Raw genomic sequence first — 27,568 nt, 5'->3', positions numbered from 1 at the left:
CAGAAAACTACGTTGAGGAAATGTCTGGATAAACATCTGCAAATGAGCATGGACAGGATGATGCTTTCCCTTGAAACAGCTCAATCAGAATCAATGAAAATATTTCCATTGATTTCTGTGAGAAATTAATTAGAATTCCAGCAGCTTTGGACAGGACTCTACAGCTAACTGAGGCCAGGAGGTTGATGTTGTGTGCTGACCCGTGTAGAATTGTGTGTTACAAATATACAATAATTATTATTGTATGCATGTGAAATATAGATTATTGTATATAATGATATCATTAGTATCAGGGTGCAGATCAGAACATGAAGCCTACTTCTACCTCAGCAAACCTGTTTATTCTGTTCTGTTCACCCCTTCACAGTGGACAGGAGAGTGTGATCTTTCACTTCCCAAATCTCAAATGTAAAAACAAATCCCAGGCTCTTGGTCCCAAAGCTCAGAAACACTCTGCTCTAAGAGCAGGAAGGTAAGAGCCATGGAAGGTTAATCATTTATAAGAAAATGGCTCAGTGCATGAGCAGTGTTTGTGCACGTTGTTGTACCTGAAGGGAGGAGACACCCAGGATCTTCTGACAGCTCTGGGTTCATGTGACGAGTCCAGACATGGACTTGGGAATGTCATGTTATGGAAATGTCAGCGATTGACTACAATAAAATTAAAATGTGAAGGGACTTTTCTGTCCCAGGCCAGGCTGGGCAGGGCTGGGAGCAGCCTGGGGCAGTGGAGGTGTCCCTGCCATGGCAGGGCTGGCACTGGGGGGGCTTTGGGGACCCTCCCAACCCAAACCAGTCTGGGACTGGTGAGTGAGGGTGCTCCACTCAACAAAACCCAGCTCTTGTAAGGCTCTGCCTGAGCTGTGTGGGCACAGTGGTGGGACAGGAGCAGAGGGACAAAGCTCATGGATTGGCAGTTCCAGTCTTGATTGCTGAGGAATTCCCTCACTGATTCCCAAAATAAATATGCTCTGAGAAGCACCTTGATTTCTAGTCACCTACCTTCATCACTTTCCTTTCTAGCTCTTTTCACTGAGATACTAATGAGAAAACTACATTTTACTTCATGCATTATAGATGCTTTAATGTTACTAAAATAAAACTCCACACACAAAAAAAAAAATTGCAAATGGGAAATACCAAATTATGAGTAAGTGTTCACAGAACACTGTGGGGAAAAATAGATCTGGAGTTTCTGGCAGCTCAGAGTAAAGCATCTGATGGCAGACTGTGTTAAGAGGAGATCCATACACATGAAATAGGAAGCAATTATTTCATGTTTACTTGTGGAGGAAGGGCCTCGTTTGGAGTGCTCCATCTGGGATTTGGCTGTGGCAGAAATCATGCACTGCTTAAAACAAGCACTGCTGGGAATTCTAACCAAGGAAAGAGCCTGGGCCGTGCTGGAAGAGCCAAGAACACCAGACAGGCTTTCCAAGCACTTCAGGAAATGCAATATTGATTGTTCTACATGACAGTTCTGTATCATAGAAGAAAATACAAGGTGGATTCAAGGCCAGCTCCAACCCCTCCAAAAGCAGAAAACTCACTTCCCTTCCACACCTGCCTATCCATGAGCTCAGCAGGGCCAGGGACACTTCAGGGTTCCAGGAAATCTGGGACACCCATCAGACCTACTGCTGCCTGGGGGTGCCCCAGCAGTGGGCAACCCCACAGTCCTTGTCCACAGCCTTTAAGACTGAGCTTAAATAAAGCATCTCCAAAGAGCAGTCTAGCTTTACCTTCTCCTCCTCTGCATGGCAAGCAGAACTAAATGATCATTCATGGTCTCTACAGCCCTCATGTTTATAGAATCAGAGAAACATTAAGGCTGGAAAAGCTCTCCAAGATGACCAACTCCAACCTTTAGCCCAGCACTTCCAGCTCCAGACACAGTCCAACCTAGATGAACCAAAATTATGATTATGGAAGCCCCAGCAGAAATTTGTCATTGATGAAAAGGAAGATAAATGCAAATTCAACAGGGAAACTAATGAAGGTTATATTACATTAATCCTAAATAAGTGGAGAAAAGGCCATTCACAGCAGAACTTGATATAGCAGCCCCATGGAGAGCAGAGGGTGCTGACACATCCTTTGGCTTTAACATCCTGAGGAGGACACAAATCCTTCCTCCCTGTAAGGAAAAGCTTCCCTATAAGCAGAGGGCTCCTGCAGTGAGCACCCCTGGCTGCTCTGCAGTGCCAGCTCTCACAGGGTCCCTCTGAGGGTGCTGCACTCTGGGGGCTGGGCATTGGCACTCCAGGTGCATCTGCACAGCCTGAACTTTCTCTAACCTTAAAAAAAGATTCAATACACTTATTACCAGAATAATTCTAAACTTCAAAGAACAACAAATACCAATTCATCCTAGTAGCTTTCTAAATACCTTGTAATGAAGATTATTTGTTCCTTGCATGCTTCCAGAGCAGCTCTGAGCAGTGATCAGGGAGGGGCAGGGGATATTTCCCCTGCAGGGCTCAGGGCTGTTAGCACAGCACCAGGACGTGCTGGCACAGGGACAGCACAGCCACAATGAGCTCTCCTGACAGTGGCACTGGCACTGTGGGCTGGGAAATGTCCCCAGGGCAAATCACCTACCAGAAAGCTGCAGCAGGTTGTCCCCAAGGGTTGCACCTTTGCCAGCAGAGCAAAAAAAAAAGAGCCCCAAAGTTAAACTGGAGTTCAACGCCCTGCAGGTGATTGTGCTTGCAAACCAGTCACTTGTGTCTTGCCTTGCTAAGCCCAGCTGGATGGGGGGCACCAAAGGAGAACTTCCTCTGGATCTCACAAGGCTGAGCCTCCTGAGGAAAAGTTTCCTCCAGACATTCAGGTGCTGCCTGTGAATAAATTTGGGTAGCACCAGCCCTTCCCTCTTTCCAAGGAGGATCCCAGCTGCCATCTCTCCATAAAGGGAACAGGACAGGCTCATCAGCTTCCTCTGCATCACTGCCAGAGACTGGGAAGCAATTCCTCCATCCACATGGATTCAGCTCTTTGCTTGCTGGGATGGCATTTTGCACCTCTCCAGTTTGCCAAATTCAATACACAGTTATGCCTCCTAGGCCAGAGGCCACGGCCTCTATCCCTGCAGCCTGAGACTGACCCCTGAGAGTGTTTCTGGAAATGGGATGTTTAACTATTTTGTGTCTCAAGGTCACAGCATTTAGTTTGATACACTTTTCATCAACTGGTCCAGAATTTCATTTATTTTTTTTAAATTGTTTTCTCTTCATATTATCATTTCTGTGCAGGGCTCTAAAACTTATTTTGTGAGATTCCAGCGTGGAGGTTTTATCACCGACTTACAATGAGCCAGACTTTTACCCTTCGTTTAAGGTTACTTTATCTGTGCCTGAGTATTTACAACATCCATGTGGGAAGCAAATATTTTCTGTCAGGGTCCTTTTCAGCAGCTCTCCCCAGTGCTGGAATTATTTCCAAGGTTAGCAGAGATAACAACTCCCAATCTAACAATAACAGGGCAGGCTGGGGCTGCTGGCAGTGTCTGCAGGGCAGAGCCAGGCTCTGTGCTGCTCTGTGTTTGCTCTGTGTGACACAGATTTGTGTGTGCAGCTGGGGGGAGCCTGCTGGGTCCCACTGCACATCACACACCCCACTGCTGCTGGGGATTGGTCAGCAGGAGCTCCAAGGACGGGGTTTTGGGTCAGGCTGGGTCAGAAGCAGGTGTCCCACACAGACCCAGGTGCCTGAGCTGGCAGCCAGGATGGGGAGTTCCCATGGCCCAGCACAGAATCCCCCCAAAGCACAGCCCCGAGAGCAGCACAGGTGACACTGACAGGGACAGCAGCTCTCCCTTCCCTTTGGCCAGGAGGTTCAGGGGGGACACAGAAACCAACCCTGAGTAATGCAAATTCCTGACAGAATTCTGCATTCCCAGTCAGATTAACCTCCACAAGAATTTTACCAAAGGACAGCTGCTGTGGGTTTGTTATCTGTTGGAAGCACTGACCCTCCCAGCAGTGAAATCAGGGCCCAACTTCCTCCTCCTTGCCAGGGTCACCCCGGTTCTGCAGGGAGAGCTGGCACTTCCAGCACCAGCCTGTGCACCCAGCATGTGGCACAGGCTGGAAAATCAGAGATCCTGGGCACCAAACCCTGAACAGCAGAAAAGAGTTTACCTGGATCTGCTTCTTCACAAACACCAAACTGGGGAAAACACACCAGCTACATCCTCACTGAAATCATTACTAACATTAACCCTGCTCCACCACACACTGGGGATCCTTTTCAACTCCTTCTCTTCCTTCTGGGCAGACACTTTGTTCTGCAGATGAGGCTGCTGAAATCTGTACATTGCTATTATTATCATTTATTATATTATTATAACAATAAATACTATAGCATTATAATAATAATATATGATAATTATTTTTGTAGTATTAATATTAATTCCATTCCAGGATTTATCTATGTTTTGCTTTTTTTTACTGCTCTGGTGTTGTCCTCTCATCCAAATGGGGGAGAAAAGGGGCACAGACAAAACACCAACTCCAGCCCTGTGCTCCCTCCTGGCTGCCTGCAGCAGGGCAGTGCTGCTGGGTCAGAGCTGTTATGTAAGAGCTGCTTGCTGGGATGTTCTGGGCTGTGTCCTGGCCTGCAGGGATCTCCAGCAGCTCCTGTGCCTGTCCCTGGGTGTGAGCAGGGGCTGCCCTGCCAGGATCAGCCCTGCAGGATCAGCCCTGGGCAGGGAATCTCCTCTGCTTGGGCTGCAGGGGCTCAGCTCCCATCCCACCTCCCCTGCCCAGGAATTGATTCCTGCAGACCCCCAGGCAATGCCTCTTCTCACTGCTTAAATCATAAAAAATGCCATTTCAATAAAATATTTTACAGGCAACAGGAGGAATGCTCTGTTTTCACTGGTGACTTCAGTACTAGCTGCAGACTGAGCTTTGTGTAGCTCTGCTTCTCTCATTATTAAACTATATTGCTTTATGCTGGCCAAATTCTAATTGCCTACATTTTAAAAAATAATAATAACAAAATTTTGTCTTGCTTTTTCCCTGTAGTCCACCAGATAGCAATTTTCTGCTGGATTAAACATCTCAATATCCTTCAGGAATATGTACACATCAACTAATTTTTAGAAAAAAAAAATTGTTGTTTGGGCTTTAAACATAGCAGGAGGCTTTTGAATTACAGACTAAAATTTTAGGCAATTAAAAAAAAATTCATGGATTTCCTTCTCTTCCCAAAGCCCTGATCTAGTACATAACAGCAGCATGCTGAAAAGCTGATGCATTTGAGCAGAAAAACTTTAAATGGAACTAATTAACCAGGCATAATTTTAGATAGATATTGAAGCACTTGGATGAATCAGGCACAACATTTTTGGTTTCTAAATCTAAATAAATGGGGAAGAAGCCGGTAGAAAGTAAACACATACACCAGCTTATCCCAGATAGAAATTTTAATGCTTAAATGGCTCAATACTTAAATATCATTGTGAAAAGCTGTCAAACATCAGATTTAGAAAGCATATTTTCATTTGAAATACACAATGCTGCTGCAGTGTACCCAGTGGAATCAGATTCCCACTTCCTTGGGAAATGAGCTGCCCTGGATGAGCAGTGGTACAGCAAGGACAGATCAGCACCAGCTTCCCCAGGAGCTGCTGAAGCTCAGCTGCAGGAGCAGCTCGGGGGCTCTGGGGGCTCTGCTCCTGCACAGCTCAGCAGCAGGAAAGGGGCATTCTGAAAATAAAATAAAATAAAATAAAATAAAATAAAATAAAATAAAATAAAATAAAATAAAATAAAATAAAATAAAATAAAATAAAATAAAATAAAATAAAATAAAATAAAATAAAATAAAAATGATATCATCATCATCATCATCATCATCATTATTATTATATAGCCAGGCATGGCAGGCAGGGCACTGCCAGAGCTCCAGTGCTGCTCCTGGAGCTGAACTTCAGCAGTTCCATGTGAAAGTTGGTGTTTTATCTGTAGTAGCAGCAGTAGTAGTAGTAGTAGTAGTAGTAGTAGTAGTAATAATAATAATAATAATAATAATAATAATAATAATAATAATAATATTTTCATCATCATTATATAGCCAGGCACGGTGGGCAGGGCAGTGCCAGAGCTCCAGTATCAGCACTGAAATAGTGCAGTGGGCTCCAAACCAACCCCTCCTTCCCTCCTTTCTGCTCCACACAAAAATCCAAACAAGTAGGTCCTCAGCTGGGAAGCTTTATAGGTTTTGATATTTCATAAAATGTAACTTACAGAATATGCAAATATTAATGTTTACTTAATGGGGAGGGGAAATAATAGAATAAAACAGTTGGGAGATGATGGTCTGTAAAGTAAAACGGTGAAAAAGGAGGGAGAAAGAACCAGTTCCAGGAGGGAACATGAGTTAAATCTCATTGTTCTTCTTAGGGATACATTTCTGCAAAATTTACCTAAAGCAGTAGTGCAAGATAAACTGTGTTACAGGCTTGGTAAGCCAAGTGAAAGGATATCAGGAGCAAAGAAAACCCGCTTTAATGCCTGAGACAAGGCTCTAAGCTCTCTTTGGACACTAGTGAAAGGCATTCTCGTGGTTTCATGTTTAAATTCTCATTAAATTAAAAATGAGAAGCTGTCTATGAACTTTGACTAAATGCTTCTGCATTTTTACCAGTGACCAGGATCCAAGGGACATGCAAATTCCACAGCTGCAGGCAGTCAAGGCACCAGGATGCCAGCAGCAAACTCGACTCCTTGCACATGTAAATCCATGTCATGGCACTGAGTCACCAAATGCACCCACAGATTTACAGTCACACTAATCAAAGTATACTGAAAAAAAATCCATAAAAACTAAAACCAGACTAAAACTTTATTCAGGAGAATTTGTAGATGAGCAGTTGCAGAGTTGCAGACTCCAGGCTGGAGGCTCCTCTTCCTCTTCATCTCCCTCTCCCTCTCCCCACAAGTCTGCAGCTGCTCCCCATAAATCCATCCCAGGAAAGCAAGTTCAGCTTTCTGCAAGGGCTTGAATTCCTGCTGCTGATGTTTTCAAGCAGCAAGCAGACCATGGAAGCTCAGAGGCCCAGAATGGCTTGGGTTGGAAGATGTTGGATTCAGGTATTTTTTGGCTCAGAGATGGGGTAACTGAGAGGTGTTTTAAAAACTTTTATTTTATTTTTAGTCTTATCTGAAGGGTGAGATAATACAGATGTTATAATTCATGCAATTGCAATACTGTTCTTTAATTACAATTAATTATAAGTGCTTTTTGGCTTATTAGTTTTTGCTACACTATGTTGTAAGTGCCTCAAAGTCAATTATTTAAAATTACTCTGTAGGTCTTACTTTCATAGTTCTACTTCTCCACAGCATCTACTCTTATTTGTGAGGCCATCTTTTGAAAGTTGTTCCCAGTTCCATTTCTGTCTCAGCAGTGTCACAGGAGGAGAGCCCAGAGCTCCTCCTGGACCCTTCCCCCAGCCTGGCTGTGGGCAGCAGCAGTCACTGAGCAAAAATGAGATTATCTGAGAGTGCAGACACTAAACCAAGGGAAAGTCTGCTCAGTTAGAAGCCTGAACAACAGGCTAATCAAGATGATAAACAAATTGATATGAATGGATCATTTAGTCACTCACAAGAGGTACAAGTACACCAAAATATCTGTGGATCTGAAGCATTCAAAGAACAGTGACTTAGCAGTTACCTGCTCTCACAGACAACATTCCTAAAGCTCATTGGCACTGAAAGTATTTTAAGTTAGTAGTCTTTATTGCTTGAATTCAGCTGCAAAATGTGCTGGGGTTTTGAGCAGCTGCAGGTGCTGGGAAAAATATTCACTTTAAATATTTTATTTATATGGAATGAAACAACCTAAAAAATTAATACCAGACTTAGCACAGCCCTATCTGTTCAGGCAGACGGAATGGGAGACATTTATAATGATAAGAGAACTCCTGAAGCACAACTGAACACACAGTACTGGAGACCTGGCGTCTAAGAACTTCATGGTCAGATTCCAGCAGCAGAACAAACTGGCTCACGCAAAGATTCGCCATTCAACCTGAAAGATGATGCAGAATTTAAGACAACTTCCAATTCTGAAGCTAGATCACTCACAGGAAGCCTTCCTCTCCCTCCTTGCTGTCTTCTGCCAGAGCTTTATTCCACACATGCAGGCTCCCATAAAACTGGGAAATGAAGACACAATTCCCTTTGCCAGTCTCACTGTGCTATGCAAACCTACTGATGGAGTGGAAGTTGTCTCCTGCTTCTCTGTATCTCATTTTCATGCACTGCCCAACACTTTCAGTGCTGTGCTTCTGGGGCTTCTTCTCATAAGCCCTGAATTTATTTCACTTTCAGAGATTTTTGCCTTCTCATGTACTTTTACCTAAATGAGAATTCTTTAGGAACTCTCTTTAGGAGACTCTTTCCTCTCTCATCAAAGGTTAGCTCCAGCTATTTCTAAATGTTGGCTTGTTAGTCTTAACTGGAACTATTCCAATCCTCCACAAGCCTAAAAGTCTTCATCTACTGAGCCTAAGAGGCAAAAAGCTTTGCTTTCTCGTGCAGTATTTAATTTGGAAAGATGTGGGCTGTACAACTAGATTATTCATATTTTACAGAATCATAGAACCAGAGAAGAGTTTGGGTTGGAAAGGACCTTTAAAGGTCATCTAATCCAAATCCCTGCCATATAGCTTATAATATATAATAATATAATATTGTATCATGTAATGGCTTGCCAAATCACATGAAGAAACATTCCTGTGAGTGCTCTACCAATTCAAAAATTTCAAAGTTGACACGAATAATTTTAAAAGCAGCAAGACTGAAAGTTCTGTGGAAGCACAGCAGGTGACACCTGGAGCAGGAGCATTTCCCATTGGGAAATTGGGGTTACCAATTACCTGGAGCAGGAGATGCTGCTGGTGGACACTGGGACACCACAAAGCTCCTCCCAGTAAGACACAATTGCCTAATTCCAAGCTCACAGGGTTCCAGGGATGTCTCATTCAGCCAGGTAACATTAAGGGCTTGCTTTCTGCTGCTGCCTGCCCTTTCCACAACCACAGCTGCCCCAAGTCCTGCTTTTACTGCTGACATTGTTTCATTTGGCAAGAGGCTTCACCTTGAAGATTATTTAGCAATAAGAATGGGAAAATAAATATTTAGGGTCCTATTCAACAGCAGGTTCTATATATAAAGTGGTTTATTTTGTTGCTGAAACCAGAGAGATTTTATTCACGATAGCAATCACTAATCATAACAGCAGGATGCTATTTGAAGATAAGCCCACATGCAAAAGCCAGAATGAGCTGTGACACATTTACAATAGCATTCACAAAAGGCATTCTGCTCTGTAATTCTGCCTGCTTTGTTGTAGAGCACACTCAATGACTTTTAAAATGACATTTGACAGATTTCATGAAAATATGTGTTCATCCCAGTACACAGTCCAGCTCTGTCAAAATAGCTGCACTTCCACCTCCTGGGCAAATCAACCAAAGCACAGAGAAAGCTTCCTTTAGCAAAAAGCTGAATTCCTCTGTTGGGGTCTGAATGACAGACATTGAATAAGGTTGCAGACATATTTGAATAAGTCTGAAGGACACAAAGCCATCATTGCTGGGCTGTAAGAGTGTTATTACCTAAATGAAGTGCTATTTGCCAGAAAGCCCTGAATTTACAGGGTTGGGAACCAGGTGCTCCTGTATCATTAGATCAGCTCACCTGCTAAGGCAGAGGGAAGAGTGCTGCTGGCAGGTGCACGAGGAGCAGTGCCCAGAGGATGAGTATTTGTGTACACAGAGATGCTGAGTTTGGGCAGGAGGCCAGAGCCAGGCAGAGCAGAGACCAAAATCCTGCTGGTTTGGAAGGAAAAGAGCTCACCCCAAGGGCTGCCTGCAATCCCAGACTGGGGCAAGCACTGATCTCTGCTCTCTGGCCAGGAGAGCACCCAGGGAAGGGCTGGAGCTGTGCCAGGGGAGGCTCAGGCTGGAGATCAGGAAAAAGCCTTTCCCTTCTTCCCCAGAGGGTGCCAGAGCTCCAGGAGCTCCCAGGGTGGGGCTGTTGGGGTGGCTGAGCAGGGCCAGGGCTGGGCTGGATGATCCTTGGGGGTCCCTTCAGCTCAGGATATCCTGGGATTCTGTGAATGTAATTTTTATCTAAGTCACATATCTAAAGTTCACCAATATCAAGCTTTTCACAGTTAAACTCTAAACTGGTGCCTAGGGAAATTTCCAAATGCACAAACAGGCTGCCTTTCCCTGCCCTCCTCTGTTCAGGAGGGAAACTTCACTGTCCAGTGCTTTCCACACCACCTCCTTCTGTGACTCACTGCTGGTGCAGGATTCCCCTTGGGAAACACCTCTTTGAAAACACCTGATGGATTTGCACCCTGCTTTTCCTGCATTTCATGGAACAGCAGCTTCTCTTGTGTCAATCCTACTGCTTGATAAGTCACTGCATTGAAGGTGTGTTTACACTTGTAGCCAGCTCTCCCAGCCCTGCAGGCTGCTCAGTCACCTGGGTCAAGGACACAAAGCACTTCAGATCTTTCCTAAACAGCAACTGAAAGAGTCAGGATAAAAGGACAGAATATTATGAAGTAGAGAGAGTGATTTCTGTCATCACTGCTGAGAATATGAAGCTGTGATTTGCTAAGTCAAATCATGGAGTGAGCACTAACAGGGATCTGTGACCTTACAGCTCAGCACTGCTTTTTAACTTCCTCATAATTCTGACATTTTGCACTGTCACTGTAACCCTAAATCTAAAAATCAGACAGAAGTGTAATCTGTACCTGTCTGCTTTCAGAAGCACATTCAGTAAAGCTGGAACTAAAATGAAATTGCTGTATGATGTTATATTCCTAAACTACATTCTGCTCTCCCAGCACCCCCAAGATAGCACTGAGCAAATTGTTAACAATTTAATGAAATCATTTGGAAGTGGTAGCAACTACTGTCTAGTCCTTCAATTATCTCAATTCATCAATCTCTTCCTGCTGAAGGAGGTGGAATCTCACACCAGAGACACGCACACACAAAAAAAAAATCACACAGAAATCACATTTTTTGTAGTAGGGGAGGAATATAGAACCTGCAGCAATGGTGGTGATGATCTGTGTAACAGATTCTCAGAGCCCAACGTGTCAGTGATGCCTCTGAAAAACAGCACACTCTGAACTGAGGAGTCAGGCACCAAAAAACCTCAGTAACAGCAACAAAACCCCCACAAAACACTCCAGCTGACCTTTAAACATCTCCAGTAGAGCAATATTTCTACAACACTATCAAAATAATCCTTCAGTTCAGCTGCTTATTTGGAATCCATTTCTGGCATTGCAAGGAGGATGTTTAGCCTTCAATGTTTGTGGACTTGCTGAAAATACTTCTTTGTTTGGCAATTTTATTAATTTTCCTTCCATGCAAGAACCAGCTGGCAGAGAGAATGCACCAGCTGGGGTCAGATGCTCAAGAAAACAGAGTTCTTTTTTCTTCACAAGAGATCCTTAATTGTGCTGGAATCAAAGGCTGTTTATTTCTATTGGCCAGTCTTAACCCAGCCAGAAATGAAATATTAATCTAGCAAATGAACCAACCCCCAAATATCCAGCAGGACATGGCCACAGCTTCAGATCCAAAGATGACCAGTGAGGCATGAGGAGAGAAAGTCTGGAAAGATAAAAATGCAAAGGAGCAATGACAAAAAGTACTGAGGCCAAATCAGCTTTATTGGCTGTGTTTGGTGACTCGAGCACACTGTGTGTGGCAGGAGAGTTCAGGAGCTGGTGAAGGCTGGATCTTAATACTGAAACTTCAGGATTCTTAATATTCTTCTAAGGAGAGCTTTGACCCAGCTTCCCCAGAAGACAGGCTGATTGGCTTTTATAGAAAAGGTAATTGAAAGCAGCCTCTTCTATTATTTTTACCAAAAAAATTAAAAAAGCACTTTTGATGAGTTAGTATTTCAAACAAGCTTAACCTGTTCAATGGCCTGGTGCCTTCTTAGCAACATTCTGGGAGATGTAGTTTCTTTGTACATTTTGAAAAATAATTCTTTTGGTGCCTCTTCTATTCATGACTCACTCATAACAACACAAGTGACTCATGCTGTCAAATTACAAGCTATTACTTTGGAAAATTATTTTTTCCCCTTCCTTTTGGATAAAATATGACAATTTTCACTATTTTGTTACTAAGGGTAGCTTCCTACTACTTAAGAGACTCAGAACTTTATTTTCAAAGTAAAGCACATGTCACAAAAGACAAAAGCATCTCCCACCTCTTGTCTGTCTCACAGATGAATACATGTGAAATAGAATTATTTAGAACTAGTTCCAGAACTTCTGAGCTTGTTGATCAGTAAACTGAATTTCAATCACCAGATTTGATCTAGACAATACTGCTTTTGTTTGATTTAAAGATGGTCCCTGTAAGCCATGAACCCATGCTGGCCTAAAAGTATTTACTAGGGCTGCCCTTGGCACAGGCAGCCTCAGGTTCTCCATTGCAGGAGATTTCTGGTCTGACTCTCCAGTCAAGTTTTGTGGTGCTTTCCCACCCAAAGTGTGAAAGGATGTCCCTAGGTGGGAATCAGTTTGTTTGGAAATGAAATTAAAAAATAAACAAAAGGTCACAAAAGAGACCTTGGCATATCCATAAGCAGAACAGCTTGAAATCAATTTATTTCTGCTAAATGCAAAAGTAAGGCCTGGGATAAAGCTTTGAACTGAGCAGCAGTGGGAGCAGCACTTTCAAACACAACGTGGCAAGTAAGAAGTGAGAAGGGCAGAATGAATGACTGGGGGAATTGCAGACGAGTACACCAAGTCTGCTCCCTGGAAAACAGCAACTGCAGCTCCCAGTGTGCTTGGGGATTATGGCAGAGCACTGGGAGGGAGGATCACACACAGCACAGAGCACCAGGCTGTGCTGAGGGGTGCAGATGGCAGAAATGGCAGGAAATCATTTATTCACACACAGAGCTCTGGAGCAGGCCACCCACAGAGGTGAACACAGCACCTGGGATAAAAACTGCTCTGGGTGGGGATGGACAGGACAAGAGGTGTGAGGGAAGATGGGGAAAGCAGCTACTGCTGCTCCAGCTCCAGCTCAGTGCCACGGGGAGAAATATGAATCAAGAAAAAAAATAAGTTTCCCATTCTTGTTTTAATTTTGAAAGATTCAGGAGAAGGTCCTGGGAAACTGTGTGCCAGATTTACACAGAGAAGTTGTCTCATTGAAGTGAACAGAGGAAAAGTGAACCCAACTGAAAATAAAGCAGAGGTTTTTGAGTTTTGCCAATAAAACAGAATATTTAATATCACCCAAAGACCTTATGTCAGATAGTCATCACTTGCTAAATGCCTTTTTTTCCAGCTTAGAAATGGATGCATTTCCTACGAGAGCACAGGGGCTGTGGAGTTGAGCTATAACCTAAACTTGAAACTGATACAAGGAAGAAACAGCTGAAAAGGAATGGTTTTAATCAAATCACCAATAGTGCACAGAGTTAACACAGGATCATAAAGCTAAATACAGAAACAGTTACCCTAGCAGAGGAATTCACTGGAGAGCACACACCTTGCCTGTTAACCCAACACCACCTGTCTCCAGGGCTGCTCCAAGGAGAGCTCCTGCACCGGGGAGGATTCCTGCAACCCCTGGGACACAGCCAGACACAGCCCAGCACAGCTGTGTCTCTGACTGGGGAAACTGGGATGGGGAAACCCCCCAAGCTCCCTGGGGAGCCCAGTGCTAAGGAATGGTCAGAGGATGTTCATGACTGACTGATATGTGCTCATGAATGCCAGAATCAACAACCCACCAAGGTGAGAATCCTTTATCTGCAGGGGTTAGCCATGAGTGGGCTGACACCTGGAGAACTTTAATCCTTCACCCAAACTACAAAAGGCAGCTGCCATGCTGCCAGGAGCACCTCCCCTCAAGCAGCACACCGTAATCCTGGTGTGTGCAGTGTTTCATTCATCATCTGCCTTGCCTTTTAAAGGGGGTAGATGGAGAAATAAAGATTAGGCTGTGCTTGGGATGTTGTGTCAGGGAGCAGATTGGCTTGAAGAGCAGTATTAAGTTAGTTTTGCTAGCCTTAATCCAATTGAGTCATTCCTTGGGACACACCCATTGATCAGCTGCTGCCAGGCAGGGATTTTCTGGATGCAGAAGTCAGCCTGGCACAGCTCAGACATTTCAACTCACATAAGGCCTGGACCTTGGAACAGACACACTCCCAGCAGCCCTTCTTCCTCAGGGGAGAAAACAGTCAGGAGCAAGCAGTAAGTGAACAGGGAGGAAAATCAGCATTAAATGCAAACCCCTAAATCTCACTTTATTAAATAAATAAAAAAAATCTTTACATTGGCAGCAACCTGCTCAGAAAAATTTATATCCCCAAAAGCCCCTGGCCCCAGGAATGACCCCACAGGTCAGGTGAGCTCCTCGAGGCCAAAGCCTGGTTGCTGCTTGCAGGAGGTTGGCTCCTGATTCATACCAGCTCCCTACTTCATTTTTATTTTTTTTCTTCTTGCCAGGAGACTGCAACTACTTGCCTCAAGAAAGGAAATAAACATCGAGCATTGGCTGAAGTACTCCCACCACTTGGAGCAGTTTGTTTTTCAGAACATTCAGTGCCAGACTGCTGAATGGGAAAGAGAAACAACAGGAGAGCAGAATCTCTTTAATCATTTCTGAAGAGCTTATCACGGTAGCACTGAGACATTCACAGCCCGTTGGCTTCTTGCTGAATACAAATGAAAAAAAAAATCACATTTCCTTTTAAAACCCAAATGAGCAAAATGAGAAGTTTGAACAAACCTGGAAAATTAAGAGCTGCTTCTACAGTCATCACTGATTTCAGCAGGAATTGAAGATGCTTAGTGAAAACTGGGAGAAATCCCTGACAACAAATACTAGTTGAAAAACTGTCAAAATATTGAAAAACATTACATTATCCACAGAAGAGAAAATTAAGATTGGAAAATCATGATTGCATACACTGAGGGGCAGTAGGAAGTGAAGTTCAAACAACAGCCCAGTGCTAAATTCTAAACAGCCAAACCACAGAAAATTCCACAGACAGCAAAATAAAGGAATCTTTAAAAGCTTTATTAAATAATACAGAATTAAATAATATAGTCCAGTGCTAGACTCTGAACTGCCATATCACAAGAAAATTCAAAACAAAAGAGTCTTAAAAAGCTTTAATATAGATTCAAATGATTATCTACATCCAAACTGACCTTTATAAGTAGTACTAGCACTTAAGGCACAATTTCTCCAAAACTAGCCAGTAAGTTGAACAAGACTCAGTACAATTACATGTAACAATCCTTCTGTTTTTAACACTGTGAGAAACCAAAACTCTATGCCATGCACTGGGTTTGCATTCCATTCATCTATTGGCCTGCATAGTTCTGCACACAAAGTATTTTGCATGAAGTATTTTGTTATTTCACTTTCCTTATGGTCCTCAGGAAAGTTCAGACAGCCAGAATATTATTCACAGTTAAAACTGGGATGCTTGTTGTATGTAAACAAAATCTTTATCTGATAGCTGCAAAACCCTGCTTCCAAATAAAAGTGACTGGGATGTGATTCTATCCTCAAAATAAAGGATTCCTACCAGAAGAAAGGTGCACTTAGAAGGCACATGCTTTCATACCCCCAGTTCAGAAAAGTGCTTACAGTACCAAGGAATACTGCAGTTGTACCCAAAGGAACTCACACTAAGTTCTGGGTTTCTTTTTTTTTCCTCTTCTAATCGTTGTTGTAAAAAAACTTGTAAATTATTCACAGTTGTTCCAGCATTCCTCATGCTAAACCAGCATGCTGTGCTGGTGAATCCCAGTGTAAGGCTAAACATAAGAACATTATCAGTGCAATACATTCCTGAGTTTTTGGAACGCAAAATAAAAACCAGTTCTTCAAAATATACAATCCTTCCAATTTTTGGCTCATATTTCACTTGTTTTTCTAATTTCCCTTTTCTTAAAAAAGTTCATTGGAAAGAAATTTAATTTTTATAAAAAGTAAATAAAAAATTGTTATCAGTCTAACTTAGATATAACTTCTAGTTGCTTGAAGAGTGCAAGAAAGCCAGACTAGCATAAACACTGCTTTTTGTGCAGGCAGCAAAAAACAAGAGAGGAAACAAGCTTTTGAGAACTGAAGCACTGACATAAAGACATAAACTCAAAGAGCCCTAAATAGTAAAAAAAATAAATAAATTAAGGACCTAGTTGTATTCCAGAGCAAACCTGGATTACATGCCGACTGCTGAAGCTGGCTAAGGCACTGGGTTGTACATTTTGCATCTCTCTTCTCGGCCGTGGGGAGGAGCCGTGCTGCGCTGCCCTAGCGAGAGGCGTAGCCCGCGCTCCAGAGCGGGGCCGCGGGGCTGCTCTGCCTGCTGGAGGCCTGGGAGCTGAAGGAATGTGCAGGTGACACCATGGAACCTGGAACAGGCAAGGAGAACACAGCCATCAGGCTCGGGAACGGTGGGAGAAGGAACAAACAACTGCTCTTGATCATCTGCTAAACACTGGCAATGAGCGTGATGATCCATATCCCGAGTGAAATCATCCCCACAGCTCAGTGCCTCTTGAAAAGGTGCCCTGCAAGTATCAAAGGTTTGTGGATCTTCCTGCTCAGGGCTTAAGTCTGAGGGGAGCACAACACACTTCCCCCCAGCAGGTGACATTCACTTGAATTTGCCATATTTTATCTGAAGTACCAGGTACTTGTGTTTACAACCAGGCCTGCAGCTCACTGGAACTTAAACACATCTGTAAGAATGTGAATTATTTTTCATTGCCACTCTTGATTACAGACCTTCCTCCATTCAATTTCCAGACTAATCAATGAATTCCCTTCTAACTGGGTGACAGCTGCTTACTGTTAGGGGTGTGCTGAAGACTTGTCCTTGGGTGGAACACTGGCTGATTGTGCTGTTCATTTGGCGAGAAAAATGCATGGTAGGCTGCAAGACAATTGAAAAACAAACCAAAATAATCTCACATGGCAATCATTCCTTTTCATCTTACAGGTAACACACTGTAAGAAGCTATGGAAAAAAAAAACCTTGGGCAATCTTTCCTTCTCTTACCTATGATCATAACAGCTGTCCCTGCTAAGAGTGCAAAAAGCGTGAAGATCATCACCTGGTAAGACTCAACAAACTGCTGGAAGAGAGTGGCTTCATCTGCAGAATTGATCAAGAGGAGGCAACATTAAATTAAAAGGAGCATCTTCTCCAATCTGCTTAAAGAGTTAACCTCAAAAACATCAGAGAAGCTAAAGGTTTCTGCTGGCATGTGGAGTGCAGAGCTACACTTACATCTCATGGGTGCAGTGGTTCTCTCAGTCAGGTAGATCACTGTCACTGGGATGGTGATGGACTGGTCTGTCATGGGGCTGGAGACAGTCAGAGTGGTGGACAGGGAGCCCTGGCTGGGAACTCTGGGATCAGCCAGGCTCACAGTGTACACCACGTAACTGGGCAGCCCATAGAACTTCTCCTTCTCCAGCACCTTCACTGCTGGGGACTCGCATTTCACCTGCACAGGGAACACCCGACCTGAACAGACTGCTGGGACAGCACAGCACAGCTGCCAGCACCGGGGGTTCCACAGAGGCACTGAGCAGTGCACCCCTCCAGAGCAGTCAGGTGCACCTTACAGTGACTCCTGCAGCATTTCCCCCTGCTACTGCCGAGGGTGCCCCCTCCCACTGCCCCTCCCACAGGTCTGGGCCAGCCCACACGACCAAACCCCACAGACCCTCGGTGGGCTCTGAGTCACACACACCCTTGGGCAGTGCCACAGGGTCAAGCAGGTTTTTGCTTCCTGAGCCACGAGCTGGTTCTCATGTGCCAGGCTGTACGGCCAGGTGAGCCTGACACACCTGAACCACCCCAAAACCCAGGGCCAGGCTGGATGGGCCCCTGAGCAACCCAGTGAGTGAGTGCATGGGAACAGGATGAGCTTTAGGGTCCCTGCCAACCCAAACCATTCTGGGATCCGAGAAAGAATCATCATTCCAAGATGAGCATTTCCAAATCATCTCAGGAACAATCTCGACACGGTAAAGATGGCAGGGAGCGCCTTGCATGTGACAGCTGAGCACGCTTTCAGCTGGGAGCACACTCACCTCCAGGCTATCCAGGATCTCACTGGCACCAAAGACTTTCAGCACAGAGCTCATGTCCTGGTTGCTGAGCAGCATCTCAGCCTGGTCAGCGTAGAACCAGCGGTTGAAGGGCACCTCTGTGCCCAGCTGCTGCCCGGGCCCCGCGCCGCCCCGCAGCGCCGCCGTCACCCGCAGCGAGGCCTTGCTCCTGCTCAGGTGCTTCAGCTGCTTGTCAGTGAGGCTGTGCATCCTGATGGAGCACGTGTAGTGTCCTGCAGGAACGAGACAGCTGGGGCTGCTAGCTGCTCACCTTTGAGGGTTTTTCTCCAAGCACAGCGACATCTTCAGAGAAAAGCTAGCAAAGGTGGTAAAGCTCAACCAGCAGCGGTGAGGAGTGCACAGATGGATTGACTCCACAGCCACACTGTCCCAAACATCACAATACCAGCACTGCAACTACAGAATTGTTCCTTGTCCCACACTGGACATCATGAAAAAAACCACTACGCTGGTAACTTCCAGTGACATTTTATTCTAATGTGCCACTGAGACTCAGCACCACTTTGAACATAACACTAACACTGAAAAGCTCTACTGAAAACAAGATTGAAAATCCTATTTCATATTCTTTTCAACTAGTGTTAAACTTTTAGCCACCTACCATCACCAAATCTGTGAAGATGTAGTTTATTTATAAAAGCTCCTTCAAAATGGATATATTCACCATATTTCTAGTCTCATATGGGACCAATTAATCTGTTATTAGCAGTAAAAACTTCCCAGAGAATGGAAGATAAAAAGCATCAGTAACAAGGAGAACTTGCCAGGTGCATTTTTTCCCCTTATTTTCTTCCCCTAGCAAAGTAACAGAGGCATATGCAGGGCAGAATAGGGGTTTACACAGATAATTAATTATGTTCTTTAAGTAAAGTCCATGGTGGTTTGGTGCTGTTCTAAATCAAGTTACACTTTCAAAACATTAACACATTTTGTAGACTTGACAATTTTATTTCCACCTCCACAGTGTCTGGCAATTTCCCCCCCTTTTAAGACCCAGTTCATGATGTTTTGGGGGTACATTCCACTTTTGGAATACTTGTCACCTGAGTGTTCCTTTGCTTCTTTTACTTCCTACAAAAAACTCTGTAAAACATGAAGTGGGCTGCAAGTGACTTCTGGCTTTCTTTGAAAACAAACACAAGATTTTGTCACAGGCAGAAAACCCACTGAAACAAAGTGTCCATTTGAGCAACTCCCTGAGGCCTGAGCTCCTACACAGCAAAGCCCAGAGGCTTCAGAAGGAAAGAGAGGTTTTATTGGATGTTAAAAAAAAATCCTTCCCTGGTAGGGTGGGCAGGCCCTCGCACAGGGTGCCCAGAGCAGCTGTGGCTGCCCCTGGGTCCCTGGCAGTGCCCAAGGCCAGGCTTGGGGCAGCCTGGGAGAGTAGAAAGTGTCCCTGCCATGGCAGGGGTGGCACTGGATGGGCTTTGAGGTCCCTCCAACCCAAGCCATGATGCTGGGATTCTGTGGAATCTGCTGACCAAAGAGCTTGTGTTTGTCTGCAGTGTGGCATCTTGTCACATCTTACCTGAAACTGCATCAAATCCAGGTTCTGCCACAAAAATATCCTGTGCTGGGAAGTCAAAGGCATCACTGTTGAAATCAAGATGGCAACTGATAATGGACTGGGGTTGTAACTCAGCAATGGCTTCAGTCTGAGCAGGTGAACACTCCCCTAGGAGGAAGGAAACAATTCATCTCTAATTAATTACAAAATAAAATTGTAACTAATGAAGTTGGATTAATTAAAAGCAAAATCATGACTTTCAGCATTGGGTTATTCTACCACCACCTTCTGAAATAGTTTCACAAGGTTAAGAGGATCTTAAAATCACTGGAAATCACAGACAGCTGCCCTTGCTCAGGGTCTAGTCCCAAAGAGACAGCAATGAAAATTTTATATGTTGTGGGGTTTTCTTGACAGGAATAATTTATTTACAGGAAAGAATAAGCTGCAGAGAATTTTCTGCTCAGATGTCTCTTGAATAACTTATAGGATCCTGGGAGCCTCAAGTTAGATTTTAGTATCTGGTGAGATGATTTTTTGGTAGGATAATAATTTGCACATGGCAAAATAAAATACTATTGGAAGAAGTGCTAATTGTTAAGCTAGAAGCTAAAAGGATCTATAATCACACAAAATGCAGCATATTAAATAGAGGACACAACATGATGCTTAATCTTTGTATTGATTCTAACTGGTGATAAGTTCTGTAAAGATTTAAGGATGCTAGCTAAGCAAGAAAATGTAACAACTCCAAGAAGGCAATTGCAATTAAACATATAAGCAATTAGCTGATTGCCCATTAAATGTTGTTTATATGATCAAAAGTGGTACTTCTATTGAAATCTACTGGTTTTGTTAGCTGTGAAATATTAACAGTGCTCCAGAACACCTTCCAAATTCTGTCCCATGGCTCCTAGAGCTCCTGGGACTCCAGAAAGGCATTTGAGGTTACTGGGGATCTTGTTACCCTTAAACAACAAACAAAAACCCCACAACACAAACCAAAGCATCATGAGTCCATAAACACACAATAAACCATCAGCATCAATATTTTTTAATCATACCTTTCAAATTTTTGTTTGTTTCCCCAATTGAAACTATCACTTTTGAGGCTGCCACTCCCTGCAAGCTTGTCTGCATGCCACTGACATGCATTGCTGTGGTCCTCTGAGGTGCATTAATCAAGATCTGAACAAAGGATAAAGCACATTGTTACCAAAAACTGTTTCAACAAATAAAAATTAAGGCAAAACCAGACCTGGTTTTAACTTGGATTGGTTGTGAAAGACTCCACTAGGTGATGCTTTTCTTTATAAGCCCACATTTCTCTAATATTAGAAACTGTCTTTCCGAGCAATTTAAACCAGCAAAAACATTTTGTCTTCCTACCCAACCCCCAGAAGTTAATATGCATAAAGCTCTATGTCTAAATTTAATTTAAAAAGAATGTCTAGTTCTTATGCTGGCTGATGCAGTGAATTGTGTCAACAGTACGATTGCATAGCAGATAAACAAAATAATTTAATGGAGTATTTCTGATCAGTGATGCATGGCACAACACTTGAGCAAGTTATTGCTGGCATCTCATCCTGCAGTGAAGCTTCATTCGTAACAGCAGCCATACTCAAAAATTGGTTAGCACCTGGAAACAACTCAGCCAACAAAGGAATCAAAATGTTCAGTATAAGAACAGTGGAGGTGAAAAATCAAAATGGCTATGCTACATTTTCCTCCTTAGCACAGATGTTTTAAAAAAAACATGATGGTTTTTGGCCACATACCAAACACTTCCCAACCATCTGCATTTCTAAAAGAGCATTTCTAAATATTTATAACAAAATAAAATTCCACAGAATACAGTTTGGTGAGGTCCACCCCAAACAAACCAATCTCAGCAGGAACAGAACAGTGCCTCACCTCTCTGTAGGTTTTCAGCAACCCAGGGATCTCATAGTAGACAGTGACCACCCCAGAGTCCCTTGCCAGGGCCACGCCAGTCTTGGGGTCCACAAGAAGAAGAGCACTTGAGGAGGAGCTCCACACACCTGGCAGGCCTGGAAAACACCATGGGGGCACTGCTCACACCCTGCTGCCAACTGCAGCATTTCCTGGGCACTGGTGTCTGAGAGTGCCCCTGCCAGGCAGGGCACCCCCCTCCCAGGGCCCAGGAGCCACTTTGGTGTCTGAGAGTGCCCCTGCCAGGCAGGGCACAATCCTCCCAGTGCCCAGGAGCCACTCTGGTGTCTGAGAGTGCCCCTGCCCAGCAGTTACTGTGGCACAAGCCCATTAATACCAACATTCAAACACAGTGAGTGAAGGCAGGCCTGACTCTGCAGGAGTCCCACAGAACCAAGCCTTTCCAGCCAATGGAACAGAAATGTCTGAAGTGTGATGATGCTCAGGAATTCAATACAAGAGATGCACTCCACGGTGCAATTAAAATCAGAGGAGTTGATCCAACCTATTTTTATCATTAACAAGAACAGTGACATTTGATTCTGAACATGGTAAATTATGCATTTAGCTTTGCTGAGCCTGGTGTCCCATGGAATAGCTGCTAACCCACACAGCTGGAGGCCACTCACCTTCCTGGGCTGTCAGCAAGGTCCTGAGGCACAGGACATCCCCCACCACCACATCTGGGAGCTCTGGGAAGATGGCATGCTGCACAGGCAGCGGGATGTAGTCTGCAGTGCCACTGTGCTCTGCATCCCACACCCTGAGCAGGGTCAGCCCCACGTTCACAGTCCTGACCACAAAGGTGTTGTTGGCAGCTCCCTTGGCGATCTGCACGAAGTCGTCTCTGCACACAAACACAAGTGCTGCTGCATCAGGGAAGGCTTGGCAATGGCCCTGTCTCTCCAACACAAGAGCTATCAAACCCTTCAGCTGGCTAACTTGTTTTCAGGAACAATCATCTGATGAAGTCCAGCAAAGTAAGGAAATTATAAAAATTATTTAGGTGCCACTGAGGCAAATTAGAGTTCTCAGTTCACCACTATGCTGAGGAAATAGAGAGATCATAATTATGCATGAAAACTACTTCTTCATTATGACAATTGCAGAGCTTTGGAATGACATAATCTGTCTCTTTTCCCTTTTCTCAACGGAGTTAGGAAGCCATGAAATTTGAACACCAATATGCAACTTCCCAGACATAATGCCATTGGATGGCCAGCCCTGGTATTCACCCAAATTCAGCAAGGTGCTCTGCAGAAAACAAACCGTGTTTTGGTGACAGCATTAGTGGTACTTTACTGAAGACCACAGGAGGCTGCTTCACAACATTTATTCTGTGAGGCAGAGACCAAAGGCCTTTTGAGGCTTGTCCCTGCTGTGGGAAGGCTGCACAAGCCTATCTGAGGAGACAGCCCCTGATCCAGAACGTTCCCTACCTTACATAAGCCCTCAGTGAGTCAGTGGAACACAGCACTGGGACAGGCAGATGCTGATGGATCAGTTGTTTCTCTGGGCCACTACTGCATGCAGGGGGATGATTCAGAGTCACTCAGAGCAGAGCACAGCTCCTGCAGGCCCCACTGGGACCATGCTTATTACCTGGGCAGCTTTCCATGGCTAGGGAGTATCGATTGCTAACTGCAACTCTCCTTCCTGCCACTGCCTCTGAAGGCCACAGAGACAAAACCCTTGCCTTGCTAATCCCAGCCCAAGCTGCATGCTCACTTGGTACCTCTGGAACCATCTTTGTGCTATGTGTGTCTGGCTTTTTTTTGCTCTCTGTAATTACCACCCCTGACAGACACCCACCTGTTGGTGGCAAAGTTGAGCACACCATTGTGCGAATGGAAAGTATCTCCAGAGTTATCGTGGAAATGGACTGTAAACGTCAGTGTCACACCCAGGGGCAGGGCCTGCAGTGCCTCTTTGTTCTGGGTCAGCAGAACAGGCCTCATGGAGATCCTGAGGTAGGAGATGGGGCAGACCTGGAAAAGCATCAGCAGTGAGAAGGAAAGTTAAATTACTTTTCATAGTGCCCCTATAAAATAATCTAGAAGGGTTCTTTTTATATAAATATCCAGAGCTGCCTTTATGAGCCATTTGCATTCAGCCACATGCCAGGACTAACACGTGCAGCTGTTGTTATCACTATCTCTATTTCACAGGCTGAAAGGGGCCTCAGACTCTGTCTAGTCCAGCCCCCCACTCCAGCTGGGTTACCCAGGGCCAGCTGGCCAGGACCATGTGCAGGCACTCCTGGGCATCTTCTTGGATGGAGACTCCACAGCCTCCTGCACCGTGTGCTCAACAGCCACCCCAGTAAAAAGTGCTGTCTCATGTTCAGACCGTGTTTCCTGTGTGTTCCCCCTGCCCTGGCATGGCTGAGAAAAGCCTGGTTCTCTCTGCTTTCTACCCTCACAGCTGATATTTCTTAGCCCTTTTTTTCTAGTACCACTGGGAACTGAAACAAGCAATAATCATACAGAAACATACATCACACTCAGACTTCAGAGAACACATTACTATCCTATCAATTCAAACTGTTAAGGTTCTCTGGATGTGCAAGAGAAGTGGCCCCATGACCTCTCTCCTCCTAATTCCTGAACTGGAAGGTGCAATTCACTGCCCAGGTATTAGGAGGGTAACTCCCAATGTATGAATAAGGGGATGGAACAGTCACTGATGCCCAGCTCCCCTGCAGCAGGTGAGGAAGCCAAGCTGTTCCAGGCAGAGCTGGCAGCTGACAAACCCTGGGGGCTCAGCAGGCTGAGCCTGCCTCCCTCAGTGCCTTTCCTCAGCCAAGACAGAAGCTGGGAACTGCTCTGAACTCCTCAGGAGAGCCTGCTCCATTAACCATATGTGCACATCCCCACATTTCTGCAGTAACACTCCAGTCAAAAAAGGTTTTCTGAAGACAAAGACCTGACAACCTAACTTTTAGCTTTTAAATAGCATATTACTATTTTTGATTAACTTACCTAGGTTAAAAATTACCCAACAAAAATAATTATATCTGCTCTTTTTGTTACAGCTGTTGGAAAATAAATAATAGATGGACAGAGGCTAAACCCCTCAAATATATTAAGAAAACTATTTTAAAAGAAGGCCTCAAGCTTATCTTGTAGAAAAATCCCTTTATTTTCCTGACCTAAGAGGCTCAGCTAAAACGTAAAACTCTGCAATCTGAAAATGTACATGTCAGAACTTAAAAAGGAAAGGACAAATTTGGCCTCAAGCAAAATACATCTTTGGTGAATCCAGAAAAAAAAAACAAAGAAAAAAAAATGGCTATAACATCAGTATATCCCACTGTCTGCTCCACGGGCTGGTTTCATCAGTTAAAATCTCTGTGCATACAGATCTCTGCCCAACAAGCTGTGGTTACAAGCCAACAAAAAAACCCCATTTCTCTGACAGATTATCAAGCTTGCTTTACTTTAAAATCTCAGCAACTATCCCACAAGGGACAACTGCTAAATTTAATATTGATGAAAACAGCCTTTTACTGTTAAAGCATCTCAGGTTTTGATGTATTTTTTTTTAATTCAAGAAAAAATAAAATAAAATACTGAGTGCAGCAGGTCCAGGCAAGTGCTGAGCTTGGTCCCAGGCTAAGCTCACTGTCACTCCTTCTTTCCCCAGCCTCCCTGGCTTATGTAAGAGCCCTTCTTTGACCCAAGTTCAAGGTCTCAGTGTTAAGTGATGCTGCTGCAGCAGTTTGGCTCTTAATTGTGTACACTTGTACACAGACAGCACCAGACCTTATGAAAGAAGGACAAAGAGAAGGAGAGAGCTTTGCCTTGGAATGACACAATAGATTCAAGCTCATCTCCAGCTCTGCACAAGTTCTCAGACATGACCTTTGGCAAAAGCTCTCAAGCTCTCTCAGCTCTTCAGCCATACCTGACGAGGTTAAAAATATCATTTCCATCAAGGCACTCCAGTTGTAGTAAGTACAGGAAAACAAATGAGCTGTACAAGGTGCTGGACTGAGAAGGGTTCTACTACAGAGAGCTTTGTGTCACCATCCTGTGTACAGGACAAACACAGGGGGATCTGACTTCAGTCCCACTGGGTGCTGACTAAACGGCATTTGAGGCACCCCAAACTCATCAGACATCCTTCACTTGCCAAAGGGAAGAAACAAGGTCATCAGTAACAGAGCTGGAGAATTCACTGCCACCACCTCGCAGCAGGGGTGGCTTTAGTGACACTGGGCCCCCATTTCTTGTTTCATTCCCCACCCAGGAGGACAGATCCACACCCTGTCCTACAGGCAAAACTCAACACCATGGGAAATACCAAAATTCAAATTTAAAAAATCCACCAAGCCCCTTCACAGTGATTACAGGAGTTAAACTTAGAAATAACTTAGAGCACTCAATTGTACATTTTTCTCCTTTAGCTGGGACAGAGGGAAGATGCTGACAGTAAGAAGGGATAGGAGGAAGGGGAGCAGTGGCTCATGCCTCCAGATGCAGAAGTTCTTGGCTCAAGGATTTTTTGAACAGAGATGATGGGCTTACATTCCCTGGTGTCCCACGGTTCAAAGCTCAGAACTGTTAATTCCTACACTGCTCCTTTTTCAGAAGTGAAGCTCAAGAAGTACAGCCAACAATCCCTGTTGCAGCAGTGAAGATGTACTTGAGGAAACTGCAAAGGAAAGGAGCTGACAGTACCTTAACAGCAGCTATGATGGTCTGGTTGATGCCAAACAACTCTTGTGAAACCACTTCAATGGTTGAGGATCCGATCACAGAGCCAGAGACAAGGAATCCTCTCTCATCGATTTTCACTACAGGCACTTTGTCTGGCCCATCCAGGACACGGTAACTGAGGGAGGCCACTCGGTCTCTGAAGCAAAACAAAAAGTAAGGAACCCCTGAAATGTGTAAAACCTTATTTAGGGTCTCTTCCAATACAAACCATTCTGTGATTCCATGAAACTATGGGTTCCCTCCCCCCTAAAATGTAAATGCCTCTAAAGCTTTGCCCTCAGCGTCTGTGCTACTGTCTCTATCTGACCATTATTATGCTGAGAAAACTACATTTCAAGCCTGGTATGAGTCTAAAATGTCAGTCTTTGAAAACAGATTATGTAAAAAGAATTTCTCATTTGGAAATGACATTTTAATCTGAAAATCCAGCCATAACCTCTGTGTGCGAAACACACAGAATTATATTCCACAAAGCCTCAATCACCCATCAGAACCTCCACAGGAAGCAGGCAGCAGGATACTGCTTTAACTGGCTCAGCTGCTTTTAAAAAAAGGATCTGAAAGTTCCCAATATTGAATGAATTTTCCAGCTACAATCTAATACAAGATTTGACAAAGCCCGAGAGAACAGTAAGATATCATGTAGCAGCAGGTAAGTTGTGTATTAAATGGATGAACAGTGCTACTGAGAGACTGAAACAGCTCCCTTAAACCCAACTGCCCTACAGCTTAGATAGAGGGGTGATAAAAGCCACAGTATGAAAACTGAGCACTGACCTGTTGGTGAGAAGTTTAATAAAGGAATTTGGTGACATGAGGATCTGCTCTGCTTCTACCTCTGGAGTGACCAGATGAAGTTTTTCAAACACCTGGAAAGTAAGAGACATTTTGGCCCACTCTTGTGTGCAGACAGTAACTTACTTTATTTATTTAATCTTCAAAACAAACAAACAAACAAACAAACAAACATGAATAGAGCTGCAACTCTTTTTCTTATCTTGTATAATATATATGGTAAAATAAGACAAATGAATATGAATATTTGAGAATAGGAGAGCCAGTATCTTCTACAAGTTATTCTGAGAGTATTTATTTCCAGGGCTATGGCTAAACTGGCTTGTAGTAAGTTCAGGAATTTTCTTCAGCATGAAAACAGAAGAGTTCTCAAGGGAAAAGGTGTTGGGAACCCCA

General features: G+C 44.1%; 1 protein-coding gene across 1 annotated transcript in view; it reads right to left on the bottom strand.

Moving 5' to 3' along the window:
* Positions 1-16,093: 16,093 nt before the first annotated feature.
* Positions 16,094-27,568, bottom strand: part of NUP210 (nucleoporin 210) — a gene marked incomplete at its 5' end in the record, with an annotated part of 47,552 nt that continues 36,077 nt past the window's right edge. Inside the window, 12 exons of the mRNA XM_084214421.1 lie at positions 16,094-16,461; positions 16,902-16,985; positions 17,112-17,207; positions 17,343-17,562; positions 18,155-18,405; positions 19,722-19,868; positions 20,765-20,888; positions 21,618-21,754; positions 22,286-22,503; positions 23,469-23,644; positions 26,339-26,513; positions 27,155-27,246. Coding sequence (XP_084070547.1) covers positions 16,361-16,461; positions 16,902-16,985; positions 17,112-17,207; positions 17,343-17,562; positions 18,155-18,405; positions 19,722-19,868; positions 20,765-20,888; positions 21,618-21,754; positions 22,286-22,503; positions 23,469-23,644; positions 26,339-26,513; positions 27,155-27,246 — 1,821 coding nt within the window. The 3' untranslated portion in view covers positions 16,094-16,360. The remainder of the gene's footprint in view (positions 16,462-16,901; positions 16,986-17,111; positions 17,208-17,342; positions 17,563-18,154; positions 18,406-19,721; positions 19,869-20,764; positions 20,889-21,617; positions 21,755-22,285; positions 22,504-23,468; positions 23,645-26,338; positions 26,514-27,154; positions 27,247-27,568) is intronic.

The sequence above is a fragment of the Fringilla coelebs genome (assembly GCF_963513975.1).
Source record: "Fringilla coelebs genome assembly, chromosome: 13".
In the NCBI taxonomy this organism is placed as follows: Eukaryota; Metazoa; Chordata; class Aves; order Passeriformes; family Fringillidae; genus Fringilla; species Fringilla coelebs.
Note: the sequence above shows the minus strand (reverse complement) of the source record. Positions and strands in the feature narration are given on the sequence as shown.